The sequence below is a fragment of the Psammomys obesus genome, unplaced genomic scaffold, assembly GCF_907164565.1.
Source record: "Psammomys obesus unplaced genomic scaffold, mPsaObe1.curated_primary_1811, whole genome shotgun sequence".
Lineage (NCBI taxonomy): Eukaryota > Metazoa > Chordata > Mammalia > Rodentia > Muridae > Psammomys > Psammomys obesus.
This window is the reverse complement of record NW_026596166.1, coordinates 6,462,240-6,477,129: the sequence shown is the minus strand read 5'-3', so window position 1 is coordinate 6,477,129 and position 14,890 is coordinate 6,462,240. Positions and strand designations below refer to the sequence as shown.

The window sequence follows — 14,890 nt, the reverse complement described above, 5'->3', positions numbered from 1 at the left end:
GGAGAATTAAACTAAAGTAAAATGCCCTCCAAATGAAAACGCACATGATATTAGGACAAAGGTCTTATAGTATTAGCTTTGAAGTGAGCTGAAGGCAGCACTGAGTGTTACAACATTCTGGCCACTGATGTTACTTTTGTAATAAGCATTTGATGAAAGATGCAGCTTATGAATCAGTCTTTAAAGTAACGCTTGTCTATGATGTGTAGGGATGGCACCCGTGACAGAGAGGGATGCTAGCTACTGCAATCCCAGGTCTTACAAACATTGTTCTGTCTCACAGGCATCTCTGGTTGATGTTTGTGAGTTGCATCCCTTCCATAATGATTTGTTGACGTTGAGAGGTGTTAACTTGAAATCAACTTAGATGAAATTACTAATAAAAATTTCATATTTACATGACCTCAATGTAATATGTAAAGATAAAAATAGAGAACGAGTTGATTACTGCAACTAGAGAAAATAAATGGGGTGAATCTCTTTAGAAGGAATGCATGGAGAGGATCTAGACCCCCTGCTCAGATGTAGCCAATAGACTCAGTTTCCAAGTGGGTTACATAGTAAGGGGAACAGGGGCTGTCTCTGGCATGAACTCAGTGGCTGGCTCTTTGATCTCATCCCCCTGGGGGGTGCAGCCTCGCCAGGCCACAGAGGAAGACAGTGCAGCCAGCCCTGATGAGACCCAGTAGGCTAGGGTCAGATAGAAGGGGAAAAGGACCTCCCCTATCAGTGGACTAGGGGAGGGCCATAGGGGGAGAAGAGGGAGGTAGGGTGGGACTGGGAGGAGATGAGGGAGGGAGCCACAGCCTGGATACAAAGTGAATAAATTATAAATTGTAATAAATAATAAAGGAAGGAAGGAAGGAAGAGAAAGAAAGAAAGATTGATTGATTGATTGATTGATTGATTGATTGATTGATTAAGAAACACAAAAGAAAATCGTAGAAAATCCTGTTCCACAGCCTGGCTGTTTTCATATGTTAGTGGACATATGTAGGACGTGTGTAAGAAGGCCTCTGCACATGTTTGCATGCATTTGCTAGTGCCTCTATGGTGCTGTTTCTGCTGCAAACCAGAAATGGAAACTCAGGTACCTGGTTTATGGCTTGTTAGTCAGCCCCTCCTACACAGGTACTCAAAGCTACTCACTTTTCATCAGTTCTATTAAAAAGAAAGAGAGAAACAAAATACAAGCCTGCTTTCCCATGGTGTCACTACTCAGAGTCAAATCAAATCCCACACAATATTTAAAAATATTCCCTTTGTCTCCCTCACTGCAAAAACAAAACAGAACTATTTACCTGCCTGTTGATAACTCTTTGTCTCCCTGATAATTGTGCCATTAGGTTTGGGCTTGCCTTCTGCACGTAACCTCCCATTTTCCTGCCTCCCGGTACTTTAATAGATGACTTATGCTAAGGGTACTGAATGTTCTCAGACTCCAAAAATACCCAGACAGTTCCGTGTGCACCATTCAACCTCCTATCTATTTTGAGACAAAAACTGTAATTTGGTGCTCCTACTGTAGAACTTCAGATGGAGCTCAGGCAGTTCCCGTAACTGCCTGCTCTGCAGCCGTAGCTTGCCTCTTAAGCATTGATTTATTTGTCTCTTAGCTGTGTTAAGAACCTTGTCTTCCCTGGTGTATCTGGCATCCAGAACAGATTGTGGATCCATTTACTTTGGGCCACAAGATGACATCAACACTATCTTACTAAAACAGAAAGGCTTTTCAGGTTTGACAGGAAATCTTTAAACGTACGTGGGTTTTTTGACAGCTTGATGCAAGCATTTCCACCTTGAAGGGGAACATCGGGACAGGAGAGCTCAAGGAATCATTTATTTTGTCTCAGAAGGAAAGCACTCATGCGGTGTGACTACCTGCTATGATCATGGATTTTCCAGTTTACCCTTAGCTGGCAAAGTCCATTGACTTTCTCCCACAGACCTGGGGCTTGGTAGGGAAAACAATGGGAAGGTGGCTGGAAGTCTCAGATACACAGAGAGACAGGTGTCCCACTTTTCATCTCTGCTTTCCACTGATTAATTGGTTGGCCTTGAGAAGTTAATTAAAATCTGCCAAATGGGGATAAAGAGGAAGAGAGTTTTACCTTGCAGGAAGGTCAAACAGATTAGCAGTATTAACAGTACCCATACAAGGAGCTCCGTTGGTGGCCTGGTGATAGGTGATGTGCGTTGAAATAATTAATTGCTATGAAAATACAAAACTTCACAAATCTCTGTCTCAAATCAACCCAGGTCGAGGCTGCAAAGCCCAGTTTTCATGAGCAACAGCTAGGATTGGCCCATGGGGAACATAGCTGATGCTCAGAGCTGTGCTTGGCCCAGACTTCTCAGAACAATTGCAGTAGCTTTGGCCGGGGACTCCCCCAGAAACCAGCAGGTGCAGGGAGCACTTACCTGAATAGACAGCTGATGGGCTGGCGTGGAGATTCTTATTACCAGGCATTTTTACCTTAGCATTGAAGTAGATGACTCCCTAATATGACTCCTACCTAATATGAGGAACAGAGACCGACCTACCTGAAAGGGAATGAATTTACAGTACTGGCGTCCAGTTTCCATTTTCATCTCACATACTTACGAAACAGAAGCATGTACAGTGGAAGGTTTGACAGAAAGAAGTAGGTCATGTGGCTTAACACAAAGTCTGGTATTTTGACTATCTAACAATGGATGAGGTGTGTTCTTAGGCTGCTGGGGTAGGACACTTGAATGATGCTGGCCTGGAATATGACCCTGCTATTGGAATGGTATTACATAGCCCTTTTTAGCTTTAATTTCCTTTCCCATGAAATAGTTCAAACACTACCTCATTATGCAGGTATAAATATTAAAAAGCACGGTGTTTCTTAGTTGAGTTCCCTCGTAAGACAGAGCTGAAGGCGAAGGCTTTTGTTTCTTTGCTAGTGAGCACATTCTTAATGAAGGATGGGGGGGGATGAGGGAAGGAAGAAGAGAGGTCCTGGATGAGAATGTGCCATTGAATTGGCCACCACCCAGTTTGACCAATTGCTTTATCCTGTGGGATGTACTCCAAGAAATTGTAACCTGCTCTCAGGTCATCTTGCCAAAGGGAGAAAGCTTATTGCAAAGAGTGTTAATGATGGCACATTCTGGCCTTTCCAAACTTGGTGAGAAGCAGAGTACTTTCTAAGCTTTGGTACCAATAGACCAAGGATGAGAACCAAGCATTCTGTTTTATAAGCAGAAGGTAATGGATTATTGGGTCACTCCAGGCTGCAACTTCTCAGAGCCAAGGTTGGTTGTACCTGTGCAGGAAAATGAAATAAGGGATGGGGCCAAGGGGATTTCAAATGTGCAGACTTGATGTGCTACCTGACATTAAGAACAACTTAAAAGATGCTAGCTATTATTACATCTAGGCAAGCCATGTAGATGATCAAGAGTGGGATAAAATAGATGGGAGTTTTATGGGGAGACAGGAGCTTAAGAAAAGATTCTGCCTTGGTTTTTCAGTTAGCCAAATTCCTTGGAGACTTGCTTCTAATATTATATATACACTAGTCAGTTGTATTCAGAAGTCTCTATAGCAACCACTTTTATCACTTGAAACTAAGTACCTCTGAATAGAAATGCTCATGCATGATTGCATGCACAGGGGAAAGGATGGAAGGAGCTCCCCTTATTTTACAAGAGAGCTGAATTTTCTTGGCAGGCTAATTTGAATCTTAAAAGGGAAGGGCATTTATTAGATGTCTCCTATATGTCAAGTCTTCTACTTTGCACAACATCCCTGTGCAGTGGATATCATCCTTATTTTACTATTGAGGAAAGGCTAATGGAAAGTATTAAATAATTTGCCCAGTGTTATAGAGCTTATAAGTAGCAGACTTATAATTGCAGAATGAGCAACATCTAGAGTTCAATTCCACAAGGAACTGATTCACATGAAGAAGGGGTTCACTGTGAGATCCTTTTAGTTATAGGTAAGACCCGGGCCTTCAGGGAAAAATTTAAATCATATTGACATTATTAGTAATTGTTGGTGTCGTGGTATTTACAGTGCGTGATGTTCAGTTTAGTTTTCCCAGTAAGGACATCAGATCTGAGTACCTACAGGTGAGTGGATAGCCAGTAGTGATATTCCATAAAGAGAGAAGCATGCTTGGGAAGAACTAACTCCATGCCACTAGCGGGAATAAACCTGGAGTCGGGTCTGAAGAAGGCTTATCATTTTGACTAAAACCTTACAACCCTACTCTCTCTTTTTTCAAAAGCAGAGTCTCACATTTATTTCAATGATTCAGCAAATATGTACACACGTGTACATACATGTCATATGTAAGTATGCAGAGACTAAGACACAAAGGAGACATAGTGAAACGCTAAAATTGGCCCTCTAGCTGAAGAGTGTAGAAAAGCTCACTGCATTTCTGTAGCTTTGCAATCCTCCTGTCTTCAGTAGGCATATGCGAATGTGCAGTTTCCCGTTTGGCCAGGGCTCAGAACACTAACCAGTGGCAGAGTTCTGATTTTAACGCAGTTTTTCTGGCTCCAGTAGTGCTTTTTGTTAATTGGCTGCTGTAAATGATCTCCTTAGGCATGGCTTTCTGTAGCCAACATTCCTGGCAAGCATCTTAGAAATACAGTCTCTGCCCCCAGCTGTTGACTTCAAGAGAATCCCCCAGTGACTCAGGTGGCCATTAGGGTTGGAGAGGCTCAGCCATTAGCCTGCTCTCCCAGGAAATTTAGAAAGACTCTTAATGATCAGCTGCCCGAGACAGGGATTTTTGCCTATGGGAAAGTTCTGATTTATGGACAACGGATCCAGGCTCAGCAATGACTCCTAGGGTCTCGAAAGTTACCTGTTGCATTTACATAGTAGATAGTTTATTTAACTGGAGTCTTCATGTCTCGGATGATTTCAGCCATGTGGACCATTGTACTTTTTGTGAGGCAGTGCAAATGGCTGTTGTTTTTTTAAAAGATTGTAAGCCCTTAATTTATTCATTAAAAAAAAAAAACACATTCTCAAAAGGTTACTCAATGCCAGGCACTGTTCACACCAAGAATTCAGTCTAGCAGTGAGAACTTAGTAAACAGACAGACCTTCTGGCGGCCACGTGTTGACAGTCAGGAAGCCCGGGAGCCAAGAAAGCACCAAGGAGCAGCAACTTGTCACCGTCTTTGCCAGTCCTCATTTTCCCCCTCTGCTTGTGACAGGAACAGGATGGGACCAATCTGCAGGTGCCTCCCAGACTCTCGGAGCCTATCTCAAAATGTGGTGACCTGGATGTCATCTTTGAATATAGAGCTGTAACCCAGAAGCTCACGGTGACCATTGTGAGAGCGCAGGGTCTTCCAGATAAGGACCGAAGCGGTGTCAACTCCTGGCAGGTTCATGTAGTGCTGCTCCCCAGTAAGAAGCAGAGGGGTAAGACGAACATCCAGAGAGGGCCCAACCCGGTCTTCAAGGAGAAGGTCACCTTCGCCAAGCTGGAGCCCAGAGACGTGGCTGCCTGTGCTGTCCGCTTCCGCCTGTATGCTGCCCGGAAGATGACCCGAGAGAGGATGATGGGAGAGAGGCTGTTCTCTCTCAGCCACTTGCACCCAGAGGGCGAAATGAAAGTGACTCTGGTTCTGGAGCCAAGAAGTAATATGAGCGTGAGTATATTAAGTGGTCCTGCCAATGTTGCGGTGTGTTCAAAGACCCGGGACTGTCAGCCCTTGATTTACAACATTCGGCTTGTGAATTCATAGATGTTAATTTAATTTTCCAGTTGGCTCTCCTCGTCCTTATAAGCCATGCTTTGCACTTCATGGACGGTAGGTCTTTCAAGCCTGATAATGCGATGGATGTGGTTCGCACCCATTTTAGGAAATGACAGTGGCAACAGAATAGAGGGCATGGCGAGACCTTGGCAGGGAGGGGGCGGTGGCTGGGCTTTTGACTCAGTGGATCAGCATTCCTCCTCCTTCCATTTCCATCCCCAGTATGCATTAGGAGGATTCTTAGACTTGGTAGTTTTGTTGTTGGTTTTGAAACAAGGGTCTTACTACATAGCCCAGGCTGGCCTCAGTCTCATGCTGTAACCCAGGCTGGCCTCAAACTCATGATCCCCTTGTTTCAGCCTTTCAAGTGCAGGCTGGGTACCACTGGGCATTTAAGGTGAGGCTCTGAAGTATTCGGAAACATCCTACAACAGCATCCCTGAGTTCCCGACACTTCTGAGACCTTCTGTTTTCATGACTGGTCTCCTACAGCGTATCTTACTCCTCTTCCTGCCCCATGGCTTCCAGAGCTTGGAGGTCTAAGATCAGACAGCCCCATCACTGATGTAGATTATCTGTCATATACGATAAAGATCTCCCCTTTGCCAGGCTATGTGGAAAGATCAGGCAGGTATGGGTTAGTCAGCCAACAGTCATTCATTTGAGGCTGTTTCCTGACAGCAAGTGGTGGTAATTGCTCCACAGCCTCACCGAGGATGGTGTTGACAGGCAGGCCTTGGTATAAAGCTCTAGAGGCTCTGGCTTGTTTAGAATGGCCAGGAGAAGGTTTCTGAGATAGTGAAAAAAACAAAACCAAACCACATAGCTCAAGCAATTGAAGGAATGAGACATGTGTGGGCAGATATTCAAAGGCAAAGGGAGAGACCCACACAGGCATGGTGGAGGGCAGAGAAGCTTTCCACAAAGGTCTACCCATCTGAAGTTCTAATTTTGACTGAACATCTTCATACTGTAAATCCTGGTTTCTGCCTCTCTAAATCAATGCCACCCGCTGTCTTCCCAGACCTGCCTGCTGGCAAGCTCATCTTTCCCAGTTGCTAGTTCCAAAATTGGAGAACTCACCCATGACCTCTCTTTCCCAGCTGAGAGCATTCTCTCTCCATAGAAGCAGAATCCGGCTTTCTGGTGGGTTAGTGGAATAGTCCCCTGCTGGTGGCCTCTACGCTTTTGCCGTTTTCTGACACAGGGCTTAGAATGAGCCCAAGAAAGCAGAAGTCAGATCATGTCTCGCATCTATTTAAATTCTTCCTTAAAAAAAAAAAAATCATGAACTCATAGAGAACAGAATTCCGAGAGGAGTCAAAAGGGGACCCAAGGATGCAAATGTTTCCTTGCTGTGTCTCTAACTTCTGGCCACCAAAGCTTGTCGAGACCACAAGCCTTTTCTTCTTACAAATCACTGTCCACGAAAGCTTGGGGGCTCTCATCATACATGGTTTGGTTAAAAGGCTGCCTTCCCCTGGACACTCACAGCTGTGGAATCCTTTTATTGTTTTTGCTTATGGGGATGTTGGTAAGAACTTTTAGAAGATAATTTCAGATACAGTCAAGAAAGATTTAGGGTAAGTCTCACGTGCTCATGTCCAGCAGAGGAAGCAGCATTCTGGAGAGACTGCCAGACCGTCCTACCCGGGCTGACGATGCCCCCTCAGTGAGAATCAGTGGCTTTGTCTAGATTGTCCTCTTCTTAACATGCCTCATTCATGATAGTAGCACTCAGAAGTGTGCACATGAATAAACACGAGAAAAGGTCTGGACTCTCTCCTTGGCTCACCTGCTGCCTCCCAGGTCACCAAGACCCACAATCTGTGTGTCTTATCTCCTATTGAGTATCTAACAGTGAAAGTGCTCGCTTCCTTTGTAAACTTGTTTTTTTTCTCCATAGAAGGAAACATTTTCCCTATGGAATGCCCTTCTTAAGCAGTGGAACCAGACACTGGTCAGTGCCCAGTGGTCATTTCTTTTATCTTTGAGACAAAACATCTTCTATATTGCCTTATTTATCAAGGGCATGGAGAACAGAGACAAAGCTCTGGAGTGGGTAGGTTCCGTAGAAATGCCGAGAAACAAATTGCACAGGAGGGAATCTTGGCCTATATTAAATGTATTATTCACACTCCATGTATCTTAGAAGGTTTGATTTACACGAGCAATAACATCTTTGTCCATTTTGTCTTTAGAGAGAAAATATTGAATGGAGACTACTCTTGGAATAAATATGTCGGCTAGTACCTCGGGCCGTCTCATACATGGCTGCGCTCCCCGACACATTGTAATTCACACTGAGTGCCCATTAGTAATCTTTGGCAGTCATTGAGACTGGGTCACAATTTCACCAAACATAATATCAGCTTTCTCTCAAAGAGAAGGACGAGGCATGGGCCAATGACTTCTTTGTGTTCTTCCCCTCCAGAGTGGAGAGTCCCCGCTCAGCCCATCTGTGGTGTCTCACAGTGACAGTGCTTCATCCACACAGTCGCTGTCTCATGGAGGGGTGCCAGAGCTATTGGTGGGACTGTCCTACAACGCCACAACAGGGCGATTATCTGTGGAAATGATCAAAGGCAGCCATTTCCGCAACCTCTCTGCTAGCCGAGCTCCTGGTAAGTGTGTGCCTGCTATCTCCAGAGGCAAGTGGAAGGCTGTGACTATTTCATCTTAATTCTTCATTTTTTTTTTTTTTTGTGGTAAAAGATAGATTTAGTATGGTTTGGGCATGTTTTCACGAAACAATATCTCTGGCTTTCTTCATAGCTTTTATTTAATTAGAAAGAAGGTTTCTATACAATCTAAACATAAATTGACATGATTTAGAATGATTTGTGTGTCTAAATTACTTAAGGTAAAAGACTGAAGCCTTTTCGGAAGTGGAACCTGCACGGGGATTGGAATCCACCAATATTTTACAGAGTCCTCCACTGTAAAGAGGCAGAATTCTGACTTCAGAGGGAGGCGGAGCTGGGGTTGAATTCCAGATCAATTATTACCCACTCAATTTGCTCTGATTTTACACAACCAGTCTCCTTTCTGAATCCTTCTTGAACCACCTGCAAAAATTATTAACCAATGCGTCCCTGATAGGAGTGTTGAGAGATTTAAATTAATAAATGTATTTGAAGGGCTTAGCCTAGTGCCTAACATACACTAAGCAGACAGAAATGTTAGTAGTTGTGATGATGGTGAAGGGGGGGCAATGCAAGACTGTCTCATCAGGGAAAAAGGACTACTTCTGAGGTTACTGTTGGAAAGAAATGCTCAGGACAACCTGTTTATCCCCATGGCTGGAGGGCAGGGTTCAGAAAGAGTCAAGGAACTGCAACTACAAGTTGCCTCAATAGCCCTTCAACCTAAGAAGTTGGATAAGGGACACTAAAATAATACTGCTACAAAACTACATCATTTTTTAACGATCTTAGTTAGCTGAAAAATGAAGCTTTTAAAGATACACTTCTGCATTTTGAACCTGATGTGAAAAAACACCTAATCTTTGAAACATACTTTTGTATCTGGAATGCTAGCTGCAAGAGAGTCAGAAACACGCTGTAGAGTTACTTCTAGCGTTTCTTGAACACGAGGGTAAATTTGAAGGTTGGGAAGCAGAAGAGAAAGAATCTTCTTACCAGGGAAACTAGAATGTCACTAAAAGAACGGCGAAATCAATACAAATGCCAACAGTCAATGAGCCTGGCTTTACATGGAAGAGACAGATGGCAGACTAGATAAGAGTCAGCTCCTTCAACTGACTCTGAGACTTCCATTCCTACCCTCTTTCACTGTGCTACAGACTGCCAAGCATCTGTTGTTACGTGGCTTTCCTTCTAGCCAGACTTTTAAAGGGAACTAAGGAGCAAACTCAGTAAAGCATTTGCTTTACAGGTATGACCACCTGAGTCCAACCCCTCATGACTCATGTGAAATTGTGACACACTTTTAACCTCAGCACTTGGGATGAGGATATGGAGGGATTCTCTGGGCTTGCTGGACAGCCAGTTGAGCTTAATTAATTGAGCTTAATTAGTTGCAGGCTAATGAGAGACCCTGTGTAAAAAGAGGTAGATGGTGTTCCTGAGGACGACACCCAAGGTTTTCCTTCACCGTCCATATTCATGTGCAATAAACACATACAAATAAGCATACTTTTCTCAGCACACACGCATTAGCAAAACTGTGTTAAAGGCAGCAGAGAAAATCCCCAGAACTCTAGGTAATGAATTCAACCATAATCCACAGCCAGTGGCGCTATTCAGGCAGGTAAGAGCTATTTAGAATGTACAATAGGCACTGATTATCAATCACGCACAGCTAGAGGCTCTTTTACAGATCCAGCTTCTCTTTCCATAGCAGCCCAGTACTTAAGATCCTGATTTAAGACTCCTCCCCCAGAGTGTCTGCCAGTGTCTTTTTCTCGGTTGTTGAAATTTGGTAACGTCTGAGCAATATTTGGGGCATGTGATGATGGGCATGCAAACACTGATGAAGCTGTGGATCACAGATATGCCCCATTCAGGTCCGTCTTAGGACGCCACAACCAATGCAGGGATGAGTAGAGCATGTTGATTGAGAAAGAATTGTCTGGAGGTTAATAAACCGCACTGTAAATTCAGCTTCTCCTACCTGCCAGCTGTGAGCTGCTAAGCTCTCCTGAGTCTTTTTCCTCATCTGAAAGAAAATATATTTGGTAGGTTAGAAATAATACACATAGAGCTGTGATACTGGAAGGATATACCATTTTATTTTTATATAATTCTATTTTTAAAACGTGCTCAAAGAAGAAATTATTGTAATAATTATTTGAACCTGCATAAGACAAAATGGTAAGCCTTAACTTGAAGAAGGCTTGAATTCCCTAAGTTTTAGTCTATGTACACTAGTGTAGGATTTATTATAGGCATAGTGTCACAACTTAACCATGACTGTGGCTGGCATACTTCATCTCTGAAATCAAAGTATAAGAAAGCAGTGCTGTTGTGAGGCTCTGAATTAAAGCCAAGACCAAGCAGTGGAAATTGAAGGGTTCTTTTTTTTTTTTTGGTCTATGTGAAATGCTAGTAGTTGAGAAAAAGCCAACTAGGAAGGGAGAAGGAAGTAGACAGTTCCTTTGTGGAGCCTGAAAGGATGCTCCTGGTATTTTCAAGGCCTTGAGAGGCTGAAAGCATTAGATCTGCATTATGGCATGAACACTACATTGACAGCTACCAGGCAAGTTTAGGGTGTATTTTTGGTGTTGTGAGGTAACTGAACAGAGTTAGGAGGAGGAGGAAAGAAATGGGAGTCAGTTAATAAATGAGCTGTGAGTGAGAACAGGGCAGGGAGGGGGCTTGGTGCACTGCTGCCCACAGCAGAGCGAGGGCAGCCAGTGATTCCTAACTTCTGTTTGTGGATACCTGAAGGTCTGTGTATGAGGGGAGGGGCATTCCTAGAAATGAATGTAAGCCAGGATCAAAAGAATACTGCACGTGAGGCTCTCAGCTCAGGTGTTTCCATCTTCTATCAAAAGGGAATATCAGCCTTGCCTTGCTGGTGTTTGTGATTATGGAACTGTGGTGCTTGGGTAAGTGTGAAGCAGAAGAGACTGAGCCTAAATATTGGGAACTTCTCTATTGTTAAGGGTTTACTGCTTGCCAGAAAAGAGATGAAGAGTGAGATTTAGAAGTGAGAATCTCTTGCCTTATGATGTATCATAAAACAAAAGAACTTTGAACTTGCCAGTTCAACCCAATCAGGAGGTTGCTGTGCTGTGTCTTTAAATTTTTCTCTTTGAAAGAAATAGGCAATTCAGAAAAAGACTAGATGAACCCTGTAGTGGTGACACACATCTTTAGTTCTAGTGCTTGGGACGCAGAGGCAGGCATATCTCTGAGTTTGAGGCCAGCATGGTCTACAGAGTGAGTTCCAGGACAGCCAAGGCTACACAGAGAAACCCTGTTTTAAAAAAAAAACAAAAACAAAAATAACAATAATACCAAAGAAATGAAGGAAGGAAAGAAAGGAAGAAAGAAAGAAAGAAAGAAAGAAAGAAAGAAAGAAAGAAAGAAAGAAAGAAAGCCATATGTAAGTGGAATTCTGCTTTTTTTTTTTTTTTTTTTTAAATAGGCAGCCAAGTTGTAATCCTTTTCCCCACATATAAGGTAAAATCCTTGGGGAGGGGGACTCAGCAGACCAGTCAACACAATGGTGGAGACTTGAGTCAAAACAAATATCAACCATACCAACCGGAGTCTGCACATCCATCCTTTCTCACCAAATGACTGAAACCTAAAGGTCTCATAATGTGGAGAATATGATCATGGTGGTCAGGGTTCTTTAGAGTAACTTAGAGAGTGAGTCTCTCTCTCCATATAGAAAGGGGATTCATTAGAATGGCTTACAGGCTGTGGTCCAGCTAATCCAACAATGGCTGCTTATGAATGGAAGTTTCAAGAATCCAGGAGTTGTTCAGTCTATGAGGTTGGATAGCTCTGTTGGTCCTCAGTATACAATGGAATGTTGAAGGAGTAGGCTTTAATACTCGTGAAGGAATGTACCTGCAAACAAGAGCGAGAACAATCAGGTGACGAGAGAGATTTCTTTTTCCATGTTCTTTAATCTGGGCTGCCAGAACATGTGGCCCAGATTAAAGGTGGATCTTTCCATCTCAGAGATCCAAAATAGAGTGGGTCTTCTTGCTTCAAATGATTTAATTAAGGAAAAAATTCTCACAGGTGTGCCCAGCCAGTTGAGATTTAATTAATTACAGGTATAGTCAAGTTGACAACTGAGAATAGGTATGACAGTGGGAATATAGGCTAAAACAGCCACTTTGGCCACCTGGAAGTTTCTTAATCTAGTTTGGCACACTCTGACATTCCAGCAGTACCTTCCTTAGCATCATCCTTAAGCCAATTTAAAAAAAAAAGGCAAGTGTGTACAATAATTTCATTGTTCAGAAATATTGTAATTGCCACTAAGGTGGTATAGGCTGGTCTACAATTCTTCTCCTGTCAAAGGAAGAGTCCAGGTTCACAGTTGAAGAACAGGTGAGAAAGATCTGACATCCGGCAGCTCTCTGAAACCCCCCTCTGCCTTACAAATGCTTATGCATAAGTCATCAGTACCAATCAGAAACATCTGATTGTCTCCTGAACTTGGTTTCCTGGAAAAGCAATTCACTTGGAGTTTAACACTTCTCCTCCGCTGCTAACCTAGGCCTGCCACCCAGTTATTGCTTGGCCTCGACAATTGATTGAACTTCTCTGAACTTCATTTCCTTCTCTATTAAACACGATTAGCAAAGGGCTTCCACAGACACGAGCGTTGACATCTTTTGCAGAAGTCAGCTGTTCTGTTGGCAACTTCTCTTTCTCCATCTCCACTCTGCCTTCACTGACAGTGTATTTCTGCGCTGTGTATGTATGTGTATATAGACACACATAATGTTGCTTGTCAAAAGCTATCATTAAGATGTCCCCTCCAGTTAAAACCAGCAAGTTCCCCCAGCTTCTCAGCATGCACATGATTAGTCACATGTGATAATTACAACCCAAATGATAATACTTAGCAGCAGCACTGTGTTAACCTTGTTAGGCACTCACAATAGCAGAGGGGAGGAAAGAAAAACAGAAAAGCAAATCAGAGCTGCCTCTTGTTTGCTGTGAAGAACAAGTGAAAGCAGAGGGTATAATATACAGACGACGCACATGGGGAAAAAGGATTCTATGAAAACGGGCACACATAGGACACAGGCCTTGTTTTACAACTGTTTTAAACAGTGTCTTAGTAGCCACTGTGTGCTTATAATAATAGTCAGTTCTTGTTTGTTTTGGTTTTTCAAGATAGGGTTTCTCTGTGTAGTTTTGGCTGTCCTGGAACTCACCCTGTAAGCCAGGCTGGCCTTGAACTCAGAAATTCGCCTGCTTCTGCTCCCAAGTGCTTAAGGGACTAAAGGCATGAGCCATGGCTACCAGCTTAATGGTCAGTTCTTATGAAGATTGAGACACGGCACCAACTTACCTCATGCACGTATAATTTTTCTTTTTCTAGAAAAATTCACTTAGTTGTCTCAATGATCATAGTCAGAAAGTATGAAAAGTGGTGGTCCGCAGACCTAATAAGTTGGTAGAAGGTTTGCCTTGCATGCATGGTTCTGAGTCCAGTCCTCAGGGGTAGCATCAGCTAGGCACAGCGGTGTACACGCTTAGGTAGAGGATGACACATTGTGATCCTATGTCACATGCCGAGTTCAGGCCAACAGAATAGCTGGCTTCTTCAAAAGATGATAATGCTTGTGTCTGTGGAATTCCTTTATTAATCTTATTTAGTAGAGAAGGAAATGAAGCTCAGAGATGTTCAAACAAATGTCAAGGGAAAGCAATAACTGGGTGGCAAGCCTAGGTTAAAAGCAGAGGGGAAATGCTACTCGAACCCAATCTAAAGAAAATAAAATCTTAAAGCGTCAGGGATATGTTGGTTACATCTAAAAGGCATTTTAAAACCATGGTTACTGAGAGAGGAATGAGGGTACACTAACGGAAGAGATGCACTTCTCAACCACAGACCCAATACTAAAGCCTCGCAAGATAAACATCCAGTGTGTCAGCTTGTTATCTGCGCGAAGGAAAAGTAGACATTTGTCTTGAAAGTTGAAAAGGCTTAATCCCTGAAAGATACTAAATAATATATGTCAGGAAGAAAGAATGAGAAGTTAGAAGGAAGTAATGGATGCAAGAGGAAGGAATGAAGGAAACAGTTGACAAATCCATAAATGAGTGTAAGCTTCCTGGATTGTGTTAGGCAAAATTGGAACGGTACTAAATATGACGGGTGTTGGGAATCAAACAACAGAATGGAAGTCAAAGCCTAGGCAGATGTAACGTGAAGGATGGATAAGACAGTTGGAAATCAAAGAGTTCTAAGATCTTCATTTGCTTAAGAGATAATTGCATATAGTCAAATTCTTTTTGACAAAGATGTTAAGACCATTTAGAGGTATATACATATATACACATATATGTCTATACACATAGGTATACATTTATACGTATATACAGATATGTATATTTGTATATTTGTATATACATACATATATATGTGTGTGTGTGTGTGTGTGTGTGTGTGTGTGTGTGTGTGTGTGTGT

General features: G+C 42.8%; 1 protein-coding gene across 1 annotated transcript in view; it reads left to right on the top strand.

Annotated features, from left to right (window-relative positions):
* Syt16 (synaptotagmin 16) overlaps positions 1-14,890 on the top strand; it is a 101,488-nt gene that overhangs the window by 74,346 nt on the left and 12,252 nt on the right. The window contains exons 4-5 of the mRNA XM_055595283.1: positions 5,209-5,649; positions 8,192-8,381. Coding sequence (XP_055451258.1) covers positions 5,209-5,649; positions 8,192-8,381 — 631 coding nt within the window. The remainder of the gene's footprint in view (positions 1-5,208; positions 5,650-8,191; positions 8,382-14,890) is intronic.